The following is an 18,607-nucleotide window of genomic DNA, read 5'->3' on the forward strand; positions in this document are numbered from 1 at the left end:
CTCCTGGATAGAAGCTAGGTGAAATTTTATTATTCTTCATTACAGAGACAATGTGGCATGACTCTTCTTCCCCATTAGCCTTAAGTAAAGCTATTTCTGAGTTCTGACAGGCTGAACCTTCACTCTTCTGTTTAGGCTTCAGTACTGTGGTGCTATTTATTACTCAGAAGTAGAGGAGAGAGAATTCCGATTTCAGTTATAATTGGGGGTTGGCAGAGGACACCCATGGCCAACTTAATCATCTTTGGAGACCCAGGATAATGTAAAAGCTTACCCTAGTCAAAGTAAAGGGTTTGTTTTTGCTTTTGTGGGGTGCAAAAAAGGGAAAATCCTATACACATTGCTACCTCTCCTCTCTTAGATTGCCTAAAATGGAAACATTGGGCTGTATGGGAGCAATAGGAAAGGGAGGTTCTGCCAAGCCTAGCTAGGAGAGAACCCCGTGTACTGATACTTCTTCACAGCCCAGATGCCATAGACTGTTGGAGATCAGGTGCCAAGCCTTGTGATGATCCTGCTCAGGGAGTTTAGGAAGTGAAATATCTGATCCTGGGGTACTGAGCTTATCAAACAGGAGTCCTTGTTTGACAGTCATAGGACTTGGAAAGTTTAACCCTGAGTGTGAATAGACATCGAAAGCCTCTGCTTTGGGCCTGGCTTTAGAAATCGTCCTGTTGGCTGGCACTGAAGGTAATGTCCCACACAGCATGATGATGACTGGTTCCAAGTTTTGGAGGTCATGTTATTGTTTATGTCTTCCTGCTTTCACCCATTCATGGATATATGCAGCTTCTAGCTTCCGAACCTCTATGACAGATATGGGGTCTGCTGGATTGGACCCTCTGGAACAAGCAAAACAAGACAGGAAAGGTAAGTGCACTGCTTACCTTGTGCTGGGCCTTTGGGAGGTGTTTGGTGAGAGGAGAAACAGGATTACAAGGAGGCATGCAGGGCTGAAGGGTAGAGGCTATAGCCTGAGTGTTTATAAAACCCTGGGATCAAACTAGTGACTTTGGCTTTATTGACCTCATTTTCTAACCACCGAGTCATACTCCGGACTTTGCCACCAAGCTTCTGCTCCCTTCTCCCTCTGCCCTTTGGCCCCCTTTTTTCTTTGGGGAGTTCTCCTGGGAACCTCCGGTTTAAGGGAAGGTCTAGAACTGACATCACTCTCTAGACTTCATCACCATGTTCTTACAGGATACCTTCTCAGATCCGCTGCCCACAAGTATTTTTTACTTTGGGGGAGGGGGCAGGAATCAGAACTAGTGATTTTATTGGTAGAGGGAAAATAGCTCTACAATGCAGAATGGCACTTGTTCTGCATCTTAATCCTAAGAGGGCTGTCTGAGGCACCAAAAGATTAAATAACTTGGTTGCAGTTACAGCCAGTATGTATCTGAGGCATAACTTGAACCCAGGACTTCTAAACTTCAGGTTAACTTTGTCTCCACAACACACCTTGCAATTTCTCATCTCCTGTGAGGCTTTTATTCTACTCTAGTATAGCGTATCATTTCAGTTAAGTCTTTCCTGAGAGCAGGGACTGTGCCTTGTCTTTGTATTCTCACAGGATCTTTGCACATGGTAGGTTCTTTATTTGATCTGTTGGTTTTGAATGCCATCTAGATACCTGCTAGGGCATCACCCACCAGGGCCCTAGAAACTAGATATGATCCTCTAAACTCCCCTTGGGATAGGATTGCACTCTTGTGGGCAGAATACAGACTGAGAAGAAATTCAAGAAGCCCATGATCCCATACCTGAGATCTAGGTGATGAGCTCCACCTCGGATGGTGAGAGAGATCAAGGATGAACTCAGGTTACTCCTTATCTGTTAAGAAGAAGGAAACCCCCCTATAAAGTTATAGAATTTTGGGAGAAGATGGGGACTCGCAATGTCTCATACAGAACGGTACAGCTCCAAACCTCTGGGGTGCTTTCCACAGCTAGGCAGAGGCAGTTGAAAAAGATGCAAGAGGTTCATTCAAACCTCAGTCCTATAGGGAAAGCTGAGTTTGCCTTGTTTGGTTCCTACCAGAATGGGAATAGGGAGAATTGAAGGTGGTTAAGCAGGTCAGGTCTGGATTAGAACAGTGGCAAAAAATACTTGAGAAGGATAGTAGAAGCTGTGTCCAGCCTAAGTAGAGGGAAGGGGGACAGCTTATTCTACCATGAAGCATAGGCTTACCAGATACTTACCCCACCCCCTGTCCAGGGATCCAGGTCTCCATTTGAAAATATGATGTTGCTTGCAGCTTTGAGATCTGAATAGGATAGGCAGAGTATGAACAAAAGAAGTGAGGGCCAAAACATTCACTGTAACATACTTGCTTATTAGAGTTTGAGCTCCACTGGTAGAATGTACAATCCTGAGGTCAGGGGCATGCCTGGAGGAACTAGAGTTGGCTTCTGCATCCCCTTCCTTTTTTTGGGTGGTACCTCAAGTAGACTGGGATATTCATGTTTGGAGGGAACAGAACCCATGGAAGATGGACTATTACCTTTACATTTTAACAGTGTAGGTGAAAAGTGACCAATGACTTACTATTCCCCCAGAAGTTGGTCTGCATCCAGCTTTTCCGGGGTCTGACACCCCACCTAGCAAAACAATACTTCTCTCGGAGGTCATTGGTGAATGGGATCTCAGGGAACATGTCAGTTACATTATTACTGTCAAAGGTGAGGTTAATCTCAGTGCAGGCCTGAAAAATGACCCATCCCAAAACATGCCAGGTCAGGGTGGGGTCACTAATAGGCAAGGTTTCCATCCAACCAATCACCCACCCAATTGTCCCAAGCCTTGTACCTGATAATCCCAGGCTTCTGCATTGGGGCCTGTGCCACAGCCTGTGGGGTCAGCACACTTCTGGTAAAGTTTGTAGATAGCGTAACATGGTTCTGTCCCAGAAGCATTGTAAAGCAATCCTAAGAGGATAGAAGGAAAAGAGTTTGGAACATACGTGCAGTGTCCAGGCCACATAGGTGTTAGGAGTTGTAAGAGAATTTCACATTCCAAGTAATTGAATGGACAAGACTTGTTGCCTCTTCTCTCCCACCCACCCCCTGCCAACTTAAATAATAATGCATACCCAAGGTTTCCCCCCTCGGTGGTGGTTCAAGAGTTCTGCCTACTGTAGCCACCTCTACCTCTCTTAAGTAGAATTTAGATACAGGGTTGGGAAATCTTGGAGGGGTCAATCCCATACCCCCCAAATGAAGCACTTTCCAGCCCCACTGGATACAGATGAATTTGACATCTGCTCTCCAAGGCCCTGCCCCCTCCCACCAAGAATGCCAATGTAATCTGCACAGCTCACTGCTGGAGGTTGGCACATTGCCTCTCCCTGGATCCACCAATGCCTTGGGAGAGGAGACAGGCCCAGGCTTGCCCGATGGCATTGAAGTCCCTGACTGAAATAAGCCAATGGCAGGCAGGGACCCTCTTTCTTCTCTCCTGTGTTGACAAGAACACCCCAGAAGAGTTGGAACTCAGAGAGTGCAAAGGCGGCAGCCCCTTGTCTGGCCCACGCTGCCAGGTGAGGGAGGGAAACAGGTCAAAGGATTTCAGGGACCATGTCAGCAGCTCAGCCTGTGGTGTCGGCCACTTATCCCCAGAAGCTGTTAGAAGGAGTTGGAAATTTATGGCAGCTGGGGGTCTTATGCGATGTGACCCTTGAAGCTGGTGGTGTCCACTTCCCTGCCCACCGAGTGGTCCTGGCCTCTGCCAGTGGCTACTGCCGGTCCCTTTTCCTGGGTGATGCAGGCCTGGAGACCACTGTCCAGCTGCAGGGCATTCAGCCTGGGGGGCTGGAGAATGTGCTCAGCTTTCTCTACTCCGGCAAGCTGCATCTCTCACCAGACAACCTCTGGGAGACAACCCAGGCAGCCGAGGTCCTGCTGGTTCGCGATGCCATTCGCCTCTGCTGTGCCTTCCAGGGCACCGCCACAGTCCCACCTGGAAAGGTCACTGAAGCCCCTCAGGATGAGCAATATGTCCAGTTGCGACAGGAAGCACTGAGTGAGTTACTGGAGAGAATGGGGATGCAGGGGGCTAGAGAGCCAGTAATGCTTGAGTTGGTTGTGAGTTGGTTGGGGAAAAGCCCTGTAAGATTCCCAGAAGCCAACAAGATGTTGGGGCAGCTTCACTTTCCACTGATGTCACCCACAGAACTTCAAGGCCCTGTCCAGGCCACATCCACTGTGGAGACTGATCTCACCTGTCCCAAGGCCCTGAGCTACCACATGCATGCTGGTACTCAGCCAGCCCTGCAGACTGAACATGGCTGCCCACAAGCTACTGTCCCTACTCTGCTTGTCCTGGGAGGGCGTGGACCCAACAACCAGCTCAATGGGGATGTGTGGGCCATGATACTGGCTAATGGAACGTGGAGGCGAATGGGGAAGCTGGCCACACCACTGTACAATCATTCTGTGGCTGTGCTCAGTGGCTTCCTCTATATCCTAGGAGGCCAGTCCAAGTTTGACCCAGCTGGCCAGCATCCATCCAATGAGGTGAGAACCTTGCATGAGGCCCTAGAGTAGAAGCAGTCAGAGCTAGGCATATTGCTGGTTTGGAGTGCACAATCCTAGCTATATTGAGATGAGAGTGAGACATACTCGAGACAGCCAGAGTCCAAAACCCTGGGGAGACCTTCCTCCCTTCCACTGACCTTTACAAAGGTTGAAGGACTTTTCCAAACAGAGATGTTCTGCAGTCTTACTGAACTACAGGGCTTATCTGGCTGGGAGCCCTGACGGAGAGGAGAGCTTTTCTCTTTATCCCCCCAAATTCACCATGAGTCCCTCCCTGGTGATTCAGGCCTGGGGAGCTCTATAGTGCAGCTTCTGCCTAAATCCAAGTGGTCACTCTGGCCAATATCTGGGGCTTCAGTTTTCCCTTAATAGTATCCAAAAGGAGGGAAGGCTAAGTGAGGAAGGGTGATGCCTGGAATGCAAACCCTACTCATAGTGCTCCCTGGACTCCTAGGTATTTCGATTTGATCCCCAGCATGGTACCTGGCTACAGGTAGCTGGCATGCTGCAGAGGAGAAGCCGATTCCACGGGGCTGTCCTGGGTGAGGCTATTGTGGCTGTAGGCGGTGGGACACTTTTGGGGAAACTCACTAGCACCGTGGAGGCATATGAGCCCATTCGAGACACCTGGAAGTGGCTGGTGCCTTTCCCTGTACCTGTGGCTGACCATGCTGGAACCACTCATGAGGGCCTTCTCTATATAGCAGGTGAGCTAGATAAAAGAGGGCTCCTTTCCCTATCCTGCTGGAGAAACTGAGGTGGGCAAGGGGAGAAGAATGGGCAGAGAGGCCAAGCTTAGACAGTGGGAGCTCGAGCGTGTCTTGGGACCAAGCACACATCAGCCTTTCTTTATCAGTGGGAAAGAAACAAAATAAATTCACTTTCTAAAAGATGGCACAGCCTAAAAACATAAAGCAAGCTCCCAGGAAGGGGCTAAATCAGGGACTCTTAACCCTTCTTTATCACGAACCTCTGGCAGTTTAGTGGGGCCTATGCACACTTTCTCCCAATGGTGTTTTTTTTTTTTAATGGAAAAAAGAAAATACACAGATTAAAAGAAAGTCATCATATTGAAAAGCACTGAAGAGTAAGACTTCTGGGAAACTCTTTATAGTTTATAACTCTATGTGTACACAGGCACACACACGTGTGTGCGTATACATACAGAGAAAGACTGATAGATGGATGGGGGGAAAGGGAAACAGAGCATAGGACCCCAGGTTAAGAACTTTCAGTTTAGATAAACCATGACATTTAAAACGTCATAAAGGAAATCGGGGGGGATAAGGGTAGGATGGGATGGAAGCACTAGGGACCAGGTCTCCAGAACCATGCCTGCCCTATTAAGTGTAGGGTGTTTAGACTTTGCCAGACGGTAGAAACTGTGTGACTTCTCCCATCCTGCCTCACCCATTTCTTCCCTTGCCCACCCAAGGTGGCTTCTCTTCAGGTAAGACCTTAAACCTACTGAGCAGTTACCTTCCACGTCTGCATCGCTGGGTCCCCAACCACCCACTGACTTTCTCCCGCTGTGAACACAGCCTTGCAGCTTCCAGAAACACCCTCTTCTGTGTTGGAGGCCGGACCCTTAGCCCAGTGAGTGTGATGGCAAGAAGCTGGAGTGGGAAAAGGTTGGGCTTGGTTTAACTGAGCAAGGGATGCATAGGGGGCCAGTCATGAAGTATTGTAATCCACCCCTCCCTACCTCACCCCACCCCCAAGCTCACTTCCATCTTACAGGTGAAAAACCTGAGACCTCAAAGGAGTGTGTAAGATCATGTAGATAGCTCATGGCAGAGTTAGAACCCAGGTCTGCTAATATCCTTTATTCCCATAACAGTGTAAGGTCCTGAGAATTTTAGTCTCCTTGGGAACTCCTAGGACTCCCAAGGTCTGGTAGCTAGATATGACTAATAACCTCTTGTGTGCATAGGCAGGGGCATGGGTCCATGTTGCTGAGACTGAGTGCTACAGCCCAAGCACAGACCAGTGGACAGTTCTGCGCCTCATCTCCCTGGGCCGATGCCAGCTGAGCATGGTTGGGCACGAGGACCAGCTCTATGTCACAGGTGGGGGCTCGCTGGGCACCAGGACCAAGGAGGCCACGGTCCTGGTGTCCAAGCCAGCAGGTTGGGCTTGGCAGGAGGTGGGTTTCCTGCCACAGCCACTGCTAGATCACGCTTCTTGCATCTTTGCTCTACCCTGCTGTGGAGTTCCAGCCCCACAGGAGAAAGAAGCCCATCCTCAGCCTTCTGGTTGCCAATGAAGAGTAGATGAGGAGAGCAGAGAGTCATATCAGGTGGGGGAGAAAGGCTACCCACCTTCATCTGGCCTCCTTTCTTTGAGCATCACTGTGCCCATCTGGGCACCAGGGATCTACTGAATAAAGATGAATACCACTCAATCTAGATGCACTAGTGGGACTGTCAGGCTGGACAAGTAGAGGGGGCAGTTCTGGACTCTGGCACTACTGGCCTCAACACTCATCCTCAGAAGTACGACCCAGAACAGAGATGATGGGGGGACAGGCTGTGGCTGAGCATCAGACCCCAGTTCTTGCTACACTCAGACCATGGCGGGGGGCTTCCCCATCATGTCTGACTCTCCCTGTGGACTCTAGGGCCAAACTAGAGACAATGCCAACATATGTACCTCCCTGGACTTGCCAGTCCTTGGGGTGAGATGGGAGCTCTGCCACTTTACTGACTGTGTGTCCTCAGGCAAATTACTGCCCCTCTATCGAACTGTTTCCTCATCTGTGAAATCATGGGGCTGCACTATGATCTGTATTAGTAATTACAGCAAACATTTAAATGACAGTGTTTTGCAAAGCATTTCATAGGTTCCCTCATTTGATCCTCACATAAGGTAAAAGGTTTATGCCCATTTTTACAGATGAGGAAACTGAGGCTGAAACACAGGTGTTAAGTGACTTGCCCAGGCTCACACACCCAATAGGAATCAGGCATATTTGAATGTCAAGTCTTCCTGACTCCCAGGCCAGCACTCACTGCCCAATCAAGGTGTGGTAAGATCCCTTCCAGCACAAGCCATTCTCTTGTTTAGGCTGGCTCTCCTCCACAGTGAGGTAGCAGCCTTCTTCTCTCTACTCTTCCCTATTCCTTACTACTCCTCTTACACCCACCTTACGAGCACCTCTGCCCTCTTTTCTACCCCTCCCCACCCCCATCTCTTACAGTCTTCTCATCATTTCTCTGTTGGGTCCCTCAGGCAGGGGGTGTGGCTAAAAGGAAGACTGCCATAGGTTGGGCCCCTAGGAACAGCTTGCCAGAGGGTCCTGGGATTCCACTAGGGAACAACTCCTTGTTCACTTTCCTTTGCTATATGAACATGAAATTCTAAGCCAGTCCTAAACTTGAGTTCTCACAGAATACCCTAAACACCAGGCCAGAAATGGGCCATTCAACCTATGTCTTTGATTGCTGCTTGCTAGGGGAGAATATTGGCCAGATTCCCTTCTACCCAGCAGGCTCTGAGACCTAGCTCACCACAGGGAATCTGAAGACTTACCAGTCAGTTCCCGGAGTCCCTGGATCCGACTCTTTGCACTAAGCAGCCGATCACATCCCACCTGGTAAGAGACATGCTCATCAGTCTTCCTACTTATCTTAGCGGGGACCACAGTTCAGGAACTTTGAGGTTGGGACACAAGACTTCCAGAATCATGATCTTGACTCTCATCATTTTGCACAAACTGGAAGGATAATTTTGGTGACACCAGAGGGAACCTTGGTCCCAGGGATGATAAAAATGGGATGGTTCATAGCCTGGATTATGAAGGCAGTGGGATTGTGGAAACAAAAAAGACATTTCTTATTCAAAAACCTTGGGTTTGAATCCCAGCACTGTTGTTCATTGCTTGTGTGACCCTTGGCTAATCACCTCACATCTGTGGGCCTCAGTTTCCTCATTTGTAAAATTAAGGTTTTGGAACAGATGATCTGTAAGGTTCCTTTCAGTTCTCAGTCCTCTAAGTTTTAAACTTTTAAGGGGCTGGACTTCAGCCTGAATTCACTGTTCCTTCTTAACCTTGTGTTGGAAAGCTCTTGTAGCCATGGACTTAGTTGGGAGCATCTTGCCACAGGCTCAAACAAGGCTGGTCAGGCTAAGCCAGACCACCCATCCCTGCCTCCTTCCATCTACTGGAATTTTGTTGTTGAGAAATAAAAACTCCCAGCTCAGTTTGGGAGCAGCTCTGGCAGATGTTCTTCCACTCTCTCCCCCAATGTCCAGTGGCCCCTGGGACTCCTTACCTTGACAGGATTGGCTGGGAAAGGGCCCAAGAAATCAGTGGGGTAGGGGTAGTCCATCATTGTGATCATGGTGAAGGCATTTCGGGCAAACTCAAACAGTTGAGTGATGGCTGAGTCAGTTGAGGGCTGTGTGCAAGTGCCCATTTCCTGGCTGATTCTGTCAAAGTCTTTGAGGAGAAGAAGAAAAGAAGGGATGTGCTCGTCATCACATCCCAAGGAGATGCTGTTGCCTGAGCAAAAAGGAGCTAAGATGATATTCTGAGTTCAGTGAACATTCCTTCAGCTGGCTCAGGGTCCAAGAAGCAACATTTTCAGAGAGATAGGGATACCTGACTTCCGAGCAATTTTCTCACTACACGGAAGAAAGTCCACTGATACCCTATGTGGTTCAGGGGAAGGAGCAGTGAGCCAGGAATCAGTATGTAGGACTCTGTCACTAGCAAATCACTGTGACCCTGGGCAAGCAACCTCAGGTTTCTGTACCAATGAAATGAGGATAACATCACCTACTCTGCCTCTATTCCAAAGATACTTGAGGACAAAATAGATTAGTATATGAGAAACTACAGAGGTGAGAAAGAATTACTATTACCCCTTTGTAGGTACAGGTCTTTGATTAGTCTGAAGGCTTCTCGCACTCCCTGGGCACACTCAGGGCTGTAGTTCTCAAAGTCCTGGAGGAAAAAACCCCCAAAGCATGTGAGTCCCCCCCCTCTATTCCTTGCTATAAGCCAAACCCTGTACCCTTTCCCTGGGGAAATCCATGGCAGTGTGGGACACAGAGGTGAGCTGTGAAATAGAAGGATCTATGGTGACCCCAATTCAATTTAATTCAGCATTTAAAGACAAAAATTAAGCAGTCCTTGCTTGCAAGGAGCTCACATGTTAGTACATGAGATACGGTCATACAGCTGAGTATAATACAAGGTCATTCAAAGGCTGCTGGCTGCATGATGCCAGGAGGTGCCAGCCTCTGGCCAAGGGCCACTGCTGGGACCACTAGGTTCCTGAAGACTAGAGTGCTGGTCCAACTTACAGTAGTGACATCTCTGAAAAACTGCCGGGAATCTCCAATGCCAGCAATGGACAGCACAGGAGCACTGGCAGCCAGTGCTCCAGCCACTAGGTTGGGGTACTTCATCCTCATGTAGGCGCTGAGTATCCCTCCATAACTGGGGAGGCAATAAGAGAATGCTCTGCCTGACACACTCTTGCCTTCAGAGTCTTCCCAACACATTCCACTTCTGCCTGGCCAAGACCGTTACTGTGCCCCTGGAAATACTAGGTTCAAACCCTACTTTTATAAGATGGGACTTATAATCCTTGTGCTGTCCACCTCACTGAAAGGAGGATGAGGAAATAATTTTCTGAACTGTAAAGTGTTATATGAAAAGGAGCTGCTATTATTATCTAAATTCCACCCTCCCTTCAAGGCCTTCTCCACAGAAGTATCCGTGTTGTATACGATGTAATCTTCCACCTCCATGCCTAGAGAGTGGTTAAAATTCCGCCACCTGGAATAGCAGCAAAATGGGAGAACAAAAAAAAGCTCTCTTGGGGGCCCAAAGGAGGGAATTTTTTGAACGAGTAAGTCCTGTCTCTGGGGCAAGTCCCCCTGGCCTTTCTGGTCCTCGGTTTCTCCATCTGGAGCCAGAGATGTTCTTTTCTCCTCAGGAGAGAGTTGGGAGCATTAAAGAAAAGGATGCTTCAGGAGAAAACCAAAAAAAAATAACTCTACAAAGGCAGATGTTATCATCAGCCAATCAATGAGCATTTATAAAACTCCTACTTTGGGCCAAGCATCGTGCTAAGAGCCCCTGCCTCTGAGGAGCTGGGCAGGAGACAGAATTCATACAAAAGAATTTTGAGGAAAAGGCAGTGGTAGCTAGAGGGATCAGGAAAGGCTTCATGTATGATATGATGCTTGAGCTTGAGCCTTGAACAAAGCCAGGAGTTCTAAGAAGCAAAGGTCAGGAAGGAATGGGGAAGAGACAGGACAAAGGCTCAGAGAGCAGAAATAGAAAGACAGGCATGAGAAACAGCCAGAAGGCCACTTTGGCTTGGATGGAGCAAATGTGAGGGTAAGTAAACTTTAATAAGCTTTGGAAGGTAGGCTGGAGCCAGGGCACGAACATCTTTAAAAGCCAAACAAAGGCTTTTACATTTGCTCCTGGGGTACTAAGGAGCCACTGCAATTTACTGAGTAAGGCACCTTGGAGGCTTGGCTTAGAGCAGAGGAAGGCTGAAGGCAGGAAGATTGAGCAGGAGGCAATTGTGATAATCCAGGGGAGAAGTGAGAAGGTCTGGGCCCAGATGGCAGCTGTGTTAGTGGAGAGAAGGGGACTGATACTGGATGTGTGGGGGTAAGAGGGAGGTGTCAAAAATGGACAATGTTTTGAACCTAAGAGACCGGAAGGATGATGGTGTCAACAGAAATAAGGAATTCCAGCAGAGGGGTGGGTTTAGGAGGAAAAAGAAGTGAGTAGTTTTGGCAATGCTGAGTTTATTATTCCTATGACACATCCAGCTCAAAATGTCCAGTAGGCAGTTCATTACTATCAACAGTCACCAATTGGCAGAGAGGTGGCACAGACTGGGAGTATAAACCTATTCCAGGAGGGTTTGGATTATCCTCTATAAATCCAAACCACAGTAGGTTATTGAGGAAAACCTGGAGAGCTAAGGTACATGCCTTAGTTCCTGAGTGCTCTACTTTACTAGAAACTTCTAATAAGCTGGGCACTGAGTGAGTGCCTTTTTCTTTAGATATGGCAGAAGACATGGAGGAAAAATCAGGCTGGAAGGACAGTGGGGCTGACCCTAGATGGCAAGTCTTATTCTGAGATTTACCCCAAAGAAGAAGCTTGTAAAACATCTGCTGCCCCTTTGTCACCATATGTATCCACAGGGACCTACCTCCCTCCAAAGGTGATGACAGGCACATTCTCAGCCTTGTATGCATTTTGTAGGGCCTGGATCAGTACAGCAAAGTCAGCCAAGGCCTGCTCCACTGTAAGCAGGGACGTATTTCCCTTCTTGGTGGACTGGACCCCAAATGGGAGAGACTTTCCATAGTAGCGCTGGAAAATACGAACAAAAAACAGTCTCCAACAATCCCATGTCAGCCCAGCATCAGGCCCTCCAGGCCAAGACCATAAGTTGGCCTGTTCCCTGGTAGGTCTCCTACTAAGGTCACAGGCTAATGTCCACTGCACAGGGGTAGCTCAATCTCATTTTTGAGCATCAGAGAAGTGTTTGCCAGAACCTGCATGTTAAAATGACAAAGGCATGAATGGAGAACACAAGGGGTCAGATTATATCTTTAAGTGTCAGAAATTATTCAAAATATTTTTATTCCAATTGTAAACAAAACAGAACTATCTGATTATGAACGGGGTAAAAATAACTAAATGTGCAACTTTTCTTTTAAAGCCTGAGTAGGAAGGTGATTCCATCAGGGCTGTCTGAATGTGGGCCAGACAAGAAAACGTCCTTGGGCCCGAGGGCTGCCATCCTGATACAAAAGTAGAGTGGCTGTGACATGAACCAAAACAAACACAGAAGGGAGAGAATGGGGCACGATCTTTTCCTCTGCTTGTCTGGAGAGTCAGCCTCCTGTTACCTGCCCAGGAAGGAGCCCCACATCTGAAAAACAGTCACACAATACCCACATGTTCAGCAAAGATGACCAGAGCCTCCTCAACTGATGCTAGCTCCAGAATGAAATTGCAGTTATTGGCAAAGGCCCAGACATCAGCTTCATTTCCCGTATAAAAAAATATTGGTCCTGTTCCCTTCTTCCAGAACTTCTCTGTAAGACAGACCAAGAGATAGGGCATTCTCTAACCATCAGAGAAAACATCCTAGCTTGTTCCCTCCAGGAAAAGGGCTGGCTGGAGTTTAACAAAACCAGATCTGGTCTCGAAACCAGATGCTAGATTTCTCCTCATCCCCCATTCCCAGGAGCCCCAAGACTCATCAACTTCAAAAAAGACTAAGCTGCAGGGAATCCAAACTAAAACAAAACTGTCCCTCCCCTCAAGAGGCTTATGTTCTGCAGGGCAGGTTGGGACTCTACCCACAGGCCCTGAAGTAATGGGTTCCCCATCCACTGGCCTCTCCTGGCTGGACAGTTTGGCAGAAAGCCAGACTGGGGAGTGAGTCTTCCACTGTCCATATGGCCAATGGCCCTCAACTACTCAACCAGCATATGTGTATACATGTATGTACAAACAAAATACATATATGATAATTATTTTTGTGGACAGAGCCCTAGCTGGGGTCCTCCCCTCCCAATTTCTTTGCCAGGCCTCACCCATCACCAGGAACCGCTGGAGGAATGTATTGTTGCCATAACTCTCAAAGTTGAAATGATCCAAAATCTGTTCAAAGTATCGTTCCTGGAGATCTCCTTGAACTGGGGAGGGGTCGTAGTTGGTTAGCAGCTGTCAGCCAAGGAACCTGGGACTCAGAGTTTGGAGGGAACTGTGCCTGAGGGACAGTGCTGGTAGAGAGACCAAGGGGTCGAGAGGGGAAGAAAGGAGATAAAACCTGGGGGATGGGGGGTGGGGGGTGCAGAGCATGCTATGGGAGCTGAATGCAAGGCTATGTCTGTGCACAGAAAGACGGGGAGGTGGGGGGACCAGGAATGGAATTTGAGAGAGGGTTAGGAAATCTGTTTTAGGGGAAATGTTAGGAGGTGATCTCTAAATTCTACAATGTTCCTAAGAACTCACCACCTCATCCAAGGTCCTGAGTGAAGGAGTTTGGGGGAAAGATTTGGGGAAGGGAGTTTATTTAAATTCAACAAACATGATCTGCTTATATGCAAGGTATTGTGCTTAGTGCTGAGGATACAATGATGAAACATGCCTGCCCTCGAGCTTATATTCTCCTTCAGAGCAATGGCATCACAGATCCAGGTTATGTACAGAGAAGGCAAAAGGACATTTCAAAAAGTAAAGAGTGATAAAGCTGGGGTACTCTAGAAAGATGTCCTGGGGAAGGAGGCACCTGAGCTGTCTTGAAGGAAGCTGGGGATCCTATAGGACAGATGTATCTTTTCATGAAATACTTTACTTGTGGAGGGGAGAGATGAGATGTTGTAAGGCAATAGCTAGCAGACCAGCTAAGTGACATGGAATGTGTGGAGAGAAGTAATATGCATACTAGAAATGTAGGTGACAGACTGCAGGAATCAATGAAGATTCTTGAGTGCTGAGTTAAGATGGTCACCTCTGTTTTAAGAGTGTCAACTGGATAATGGTTTGGAGAATATTCTAGAGAAGGTGGAGAGCCTGCCAAGGAGGCTACTGCAGTGGTCTAGGCAAGAAGTAAAGAGGGCCTGGGTAGAGGCTGTATGAGGAGACAGAGGCAGAGGGATGGGAAAAGTGACCATATGTACCCACTGATAATGTCACTGAAGACTCTTCCCTGAGTTCAAATCTGGCCTCAGACTCTTACTAGATGTGTGACCCTGAGCAAGTCACTTAACTCTGCTCCAGGTTCCTCATCTGTAAAATGAGCTAGAGAAGGAAATGGCAAACCACTCCAGTATCTCTGCCAAGAAAACCCTAAAAGGATTCATGAAGAGTTAGAGACATCACTGAAAAACAACTGAACAACAACAAAAAAAGACAGATGGATAACAGATGAATTTATAAATAAATAAATCATACAACCTAAAACAGGTTGAGGTTAAAAAAAAAAACAACCAAAGGTTGAGACAGTAAAGGACCACAAAGAGGACTGAGTTTGCAAACCTGGGTGACTGAACAATAGTGCCCTAAACAGAAATAAAGAAGTTAGGAAGTGGGAAAAGTTTTGGAGAAAACAGAATGAATTTTGTTTTGGATGTGCCCTTCAGGCAGCTGGTAACATGGCAACAGAGTTCTGGGAAAAAATGAGGGAGTGTGTGTGTGTGTGTGTGTGCGTGGGTAGAGGGTGGGAGATTACATCCTCATGAGGACCCAATGAGATCTGTTGGCAGTTTATCAGAGGAGAAAGGAGAAAGAGAGCACAGGATAGAACTTTGACAGATGTTGATATCCCATAGAGTAATCCACCACCAGAAAACTAGAGCACACCTAGACATCTTGCCCCCTGCCTTGCAGATGTCACCCCACCTAAAATAGCTTCAAGACAGAACCTCCAGAGGTCATCCCACCTGCCCCCCAAATTAATCCATTCAGCTATGAAACTGTCCTACAGCTGAGAGGTCCTGATTAATGAGTAAGTACAAAATGAGCTAACACAAACTCATCAGGAAGCTGGTAGCACAGTGGATAGACCAGGACTTGGAATCAGAAAAACCTGAGTTTAAATCCTGCCTCAAACAGTTAGCTCTGTGATTCTAGGCAAGTCACTTAACCTCAATGTCCTTGGTAAAAAAGGCTAGCAACTGCAACCAACCTTAAATGGTTGCTGCAGATGAGGTAACAGGTAAAGCACTATCTAAATGCTGGCTACTAACTGGCCACAGACCACACTTCATATCCAATCTAACTAAATATCGCCAGAAAATAAATGCCTGCCTTGAAATCTTGTCACCTGCCCTGCACTCCCCTAACTCTCTCCCTCTCTTTTTTGAATCACTTGCTCTAGAAACAGTAATCAAATCTGAGCTTGACAGCCAATTGCCCCCTGTCCGATTTACTCATCGTCTCTGCGACTATACAGACCAAGATTCCTTTTCTTGGTCCCACTCTCCTAGCTTTCTGTAAGCTACCTACGGTAGGAACTGCCTCATTCTTGTTTCTATGTGTTCACAACGAAGGCCACTGCCCAATAAGTCAGAGAGTAAATGACTATTTGGTGGGACACAGATGATGAGCCAGCAAAAGCGGTCAACTAGGAAGAGAACCAGGAACCCATCATGGAAACCAAGGGAGTTTTCCAGAATAGGATGTGGTGGATGGTCTCAAAAACTGGAGTCTGAGAAGGATGAACCAGTAGAAAAGGCTCCAGGACTGGAGCACATTAAGGGATTTTTGAACGAATGATTAAGTGGCAAACAGAAAAATGGAGAAAAGTACTTTTTAGGAGTCTGAGAGAGGAGCAGGGCGAGAGAGAGAGAAAATGAGAAGTGGGGAGACAGGATATTTTGAGGGCACATCAGAGTTACCTGAACATTTTTTAAGGATGGAGCAGTTTGGGTAAGCAGGGGAGGACTCCTCGGATATGGACAGACTGAAGATGGGGGCTGGGAAGAGGGCGTGATTGATCCGGAAAGCTTCTAGAAGAAATAGCAGGGGATGGGATCTGCAGTGAAGTGGAAGGTTGGCCTGGGCAAGGGGAGGGCACAGCAAGGGCAGAGGAAACGGGGGTTGATGAAGCAACTTGAGGGCAGTAAAAAAAACCAACCCACAAGCATTTATCAAGTGCCTACTATGTATCAGACGCCGTTAAGCCTGGGGAAATGAATACAAAAATGAACCCGGCCCTGCCTCAAGAAGTCTCCCTTGGACTTGGGAAGAAGTCTGCCTCTGCCTGCGCATGCAAACTAAAGGAGCGAAGGGTCCCGGCCGGGCTGAGTGGAGGTCGGGGGCACTACCACTCTTCTACTGGCACCGAGCTCCTGCCTGGCACACGGCTCCGGCACACGATGCCCAGACAGCGGCCTCTGGCACAGCGGGGAGCCAAGTCCGCCGGGAGGGGCGGAGGGGAAGGGGGCAGGGAGGCTCGGCCCGGGGCTGGGCTGGGAGGGCAGCATTCGGGGGATGCTGCAGGGACGCTGGAAGAAGGGGGTTCGCTGGGGTCACTCACCCCGGGACGCCCCGCTGCTCGGGCCTAGCCCCAGCCCCAGCGGCAGCAGCAGCAGCCAGGTCAGGCTGCAGTGAGGGCCGCGCCGGGCGGCGGACGCGCGAGACCCGGCGCCCATGATCCCGAGGGAGCCGAGTCCGGCCTTCCGGGCTAGCGCGCGCCCCGACACTGTCACATGACAGGCGCCCACGTGACCGCGCGGACTCGGAAGCCGGTCACGACACGGGCGGAGCCTGGTGGGGACCCGGAGCCAGGCCCCGAGTGCCGCGGCCGTGAGCTCAGTTTCCCCATCCGGGCCCGGGGTGCAGCGCCTCCTGTCCGGCCCCTCCCGGGCGGGGCCCTCTGAGGGTCGGACGGAAGAACCGGGTCTGGGGGAGGGGGAGACTAGCGACCGCCGCGGCCGAGCCGAGGAATCGCGGGGACGGTGACCACAGCCATGGGGAACCTCCGGTCCGGCCCTCCAGCCACTGGGCAGTGCCATCCCGAGCGCTGCGGCCACACGGCCTGCGGCACCCCCGACTCCGTACCCAGGTCCGCCCGCTGCCCAGGCCGGGGAGTTGCGCTCTGAGCCCCTAAGTCGGGAGAAGGCAAGGTCCCCACAGGAAAAGCCAGGGTCCGCCCTCCGATTCCGTACCCTCCGGTGCCTCTGTTACCTCCGGGGTCAGCTATTAAACCCTCCGTTTGGGTTCACAGTCCGGCCCCTTCCCAGCCAGCCGTTGGCAGCCAGACCTGGAGTCGGATTTCAGACCCGCTTCCAAAACCTGTCTGAGAAGCTTCGTAAGCTGGGAGACCCTGGGAAGTCACTCAGCCTCTGCTTGCCTCAGTTTCCTCATCCGTAACATGGGCTCCCTGCCTGTCCTCTTACACCCCTCCATCTATTCTGCAGCCCAGTAACACAGGGCTCCCTGCTTTTTCTGGCAGACCCTCCAGCTCAGACTCCGGGCCTCTCCCTCTCATCCCCATCTCCTCGCTTCCCTCAGATCTCAGCTAAAGTGCTAGCTTCTGCTGGAAGCCTTTACCTAGATCTTGGGGCCTTCTCTTGGATTATCTCCCATTTATCTTATCTCTACCTTGTTTGCTGTAGGCGTGTTTGCAGGTCCTCTCCCCCGTTATATTGACTTCTGGAGAGGAGGGACTGTCTTTCCAGTACTTAGCACAGTGCCTGCCTGGCACATAATAGTCGCTTAATAAATGCTTCTGGACTTGGTCATTTTATTGCACTTCACCGATAATTGTGTTTTTTACAAATTGAAGGTGTGTGACAACTCTGAACTGAGCAAGTCTGTTGGTGCCATAACAGCATGTGCTGACATGATGTCTGTCTCTGTTACATTTTGGTAACTCTCCAAATCTGTGGTGACCTGTGATCAGTGATCCTTGATGCTACTATGTAACTGTTTTCAGCCTCCACGAACCACACCCATAGAAGACAAGGAATTTCATCATAAATACTGTGTATATTCTGACTGCTCCACTGACCAGCTGTTTCTCATCTCTCTCTCCTCCTCAGGCCTCCCTATTCCCTGAGACAGAATACTATTGAAATTAGGCCAATTAGGAACTTAAAGTTTTAAAAATGGGTGTTAAAAATTGTTTTTACATGTAACTGGGGGAAAATAAAATATTAAAAAGAAATTAAGCCAATTAATAATCCTTCAATGGCCTCTAAGTGTTTGAGTGAAAGAAAGAGTTGCATGTCTCTCACTTTAAATCAAAAGCTAGAAATGATTAAGAGAAGAAATCATGTTCAAATTTGAGAGAAGTCAAAAGCTAGGCTTCTTGCCCCAGTTAGCTAAGTTGTGAATGTTGGGGGTGTAAGCTCAGTTCCATGTGGACAGTCTCGGGCGGGTAAAGGTGAGAACTCTAAGGTTTAGAAGCTCTCACTTTTACCCGCCGAGACTGTCCACATGGAACTGAGCTTACACCCCCAACAGTGAATCTGAACGAAAAGTTCTTGAAGAAAATTAGAAGTGCATTTTTTAGCAATAAAGTATTTTTTAATTAAAGTATGTACATTTTTTAGTCATAATACTATT

General features: G+C 48.6%; 2 protein-coding genes and 1 long non-coding RNA gene across 8 annotated transcripts; 2 read left to right on the forward strand and 1 right to left on the reverse strand.

Moving 5' to 3' along the window:
* Window positions 1-8: 8 nt before the first annotated feature.
* On the reverse strand, window positions 9-17,052 carry DPP7 (dipeptidyl peptidase 7). 4 transcript variants are annotated; one of them, XM_072633102.1, is made up of 14 exons: window positions 16,575-17,052; window positions 15,934-16,041; window positions 13,126-13,227; window positions 12,482-12,621; window positions 11,727-11,890; window positions 9,847-9,982; window positions 9,403-9,484; window positions 8,811-8,977; window positions 8,068-8,128; window positions 2,810-2,928; window positions 2,549-2,705; window positions 2,203-2,267; window positions 1,764-1,834; window positions 9-842 (listed from the first exon to the last, which is right to left on the reverse strand). In XM_072633102.1, the coding sequence occupies exons 1-14, from the start codon at window positions 17,050-17,052 to the stop codon at window positions 743-745; spliced, it is 1,950 nt and encodes a 649-aa protein (XP_072489203.1). In that variant the 3' UTR covers window positions 9-742. The 4 variants fall into 4 exon arrangements, 3 of the variants coding, with proteins under 3 accessions (XP_072489203.1, XP_072489202.1, XP_072489204.1); XM_072633101.1 differs by having other exon boundaries at window positions 15,934-16,044; XR_011972275.1 differs by lacking the exon at window positions 2,549-2,705 and having other exon boundaries at window positions 15,934-16,044.
* LOC140519748 (kelch-like protein 9) lies at window positions 2,923-12,481 on the forward strand. 3 transcript variants are annotated; one of them, XM_072633105.1, is made up of 5 exons: window positions 2,923-4,515; window positions 4,991-5,243; window positions 5,972-6,132; window positions 6,470-6,835; window positions 7,432-12,481. In XM_072633105.1, the coding sequence occupies exons 1-4, from the start codon at window positions 3,577-3,579 to the stop codon at window positions 6,800-6,802; spliced, it is 1,686 nt and encodes a 561-aa protein (XP_072489206.1). In that variant the 5' UTR covers window positions 2,923-3,576; the 3' UTR covers window positions 6,803-6,835; window positions 7,432-12,481. The 3 variants fall into 3 exon arrangements, with proteins under 3 accessions (XP_072489206.1, XP_072489208.1, XP_072489205.1); XM_072633107.1 differs by lacking the exon at window positions 7,432-12,481 and having other exon boundaries at window positions 2,923-4,021; window positions 4,172-4,515; window positions 6,470-6,940; XM_072633104.1 differs by lacking the exon at window positions 7,432-12,481 and having other exon boundaries at window positions 6,470-6,940.
* LOC140519751 (uncharacterized) lies at window positions 17,015-18,230 on the forward strand. The gene is made up of 2 exons (XR_011972278.1): window positions 17,015-17,102; window positions 17,826-18,230. It is a non-coding gene; the product is annotated as an uncharacterized lncRNA (long non-coding RNA).
* The last annotated feature ends 377 nt before the right edge of the window (window positions 18,231-18,607 follow it).

Source organism: Notamacropus eugenii, chromosome 1 (genome assembly GCF_028372415.1).
Source record: "Notamacropus eugenii isolate mMacEug1 chromosome 1, mMacEug1.pri_v2, whole genome shotgun sequence".
NCBI classification, from domain to species: Eukaryota; Metazoa; Chordata; class Mammalia; order Diprotodontia; family Macropodidae; genus Notamacropus; species Notamacropus eugenii.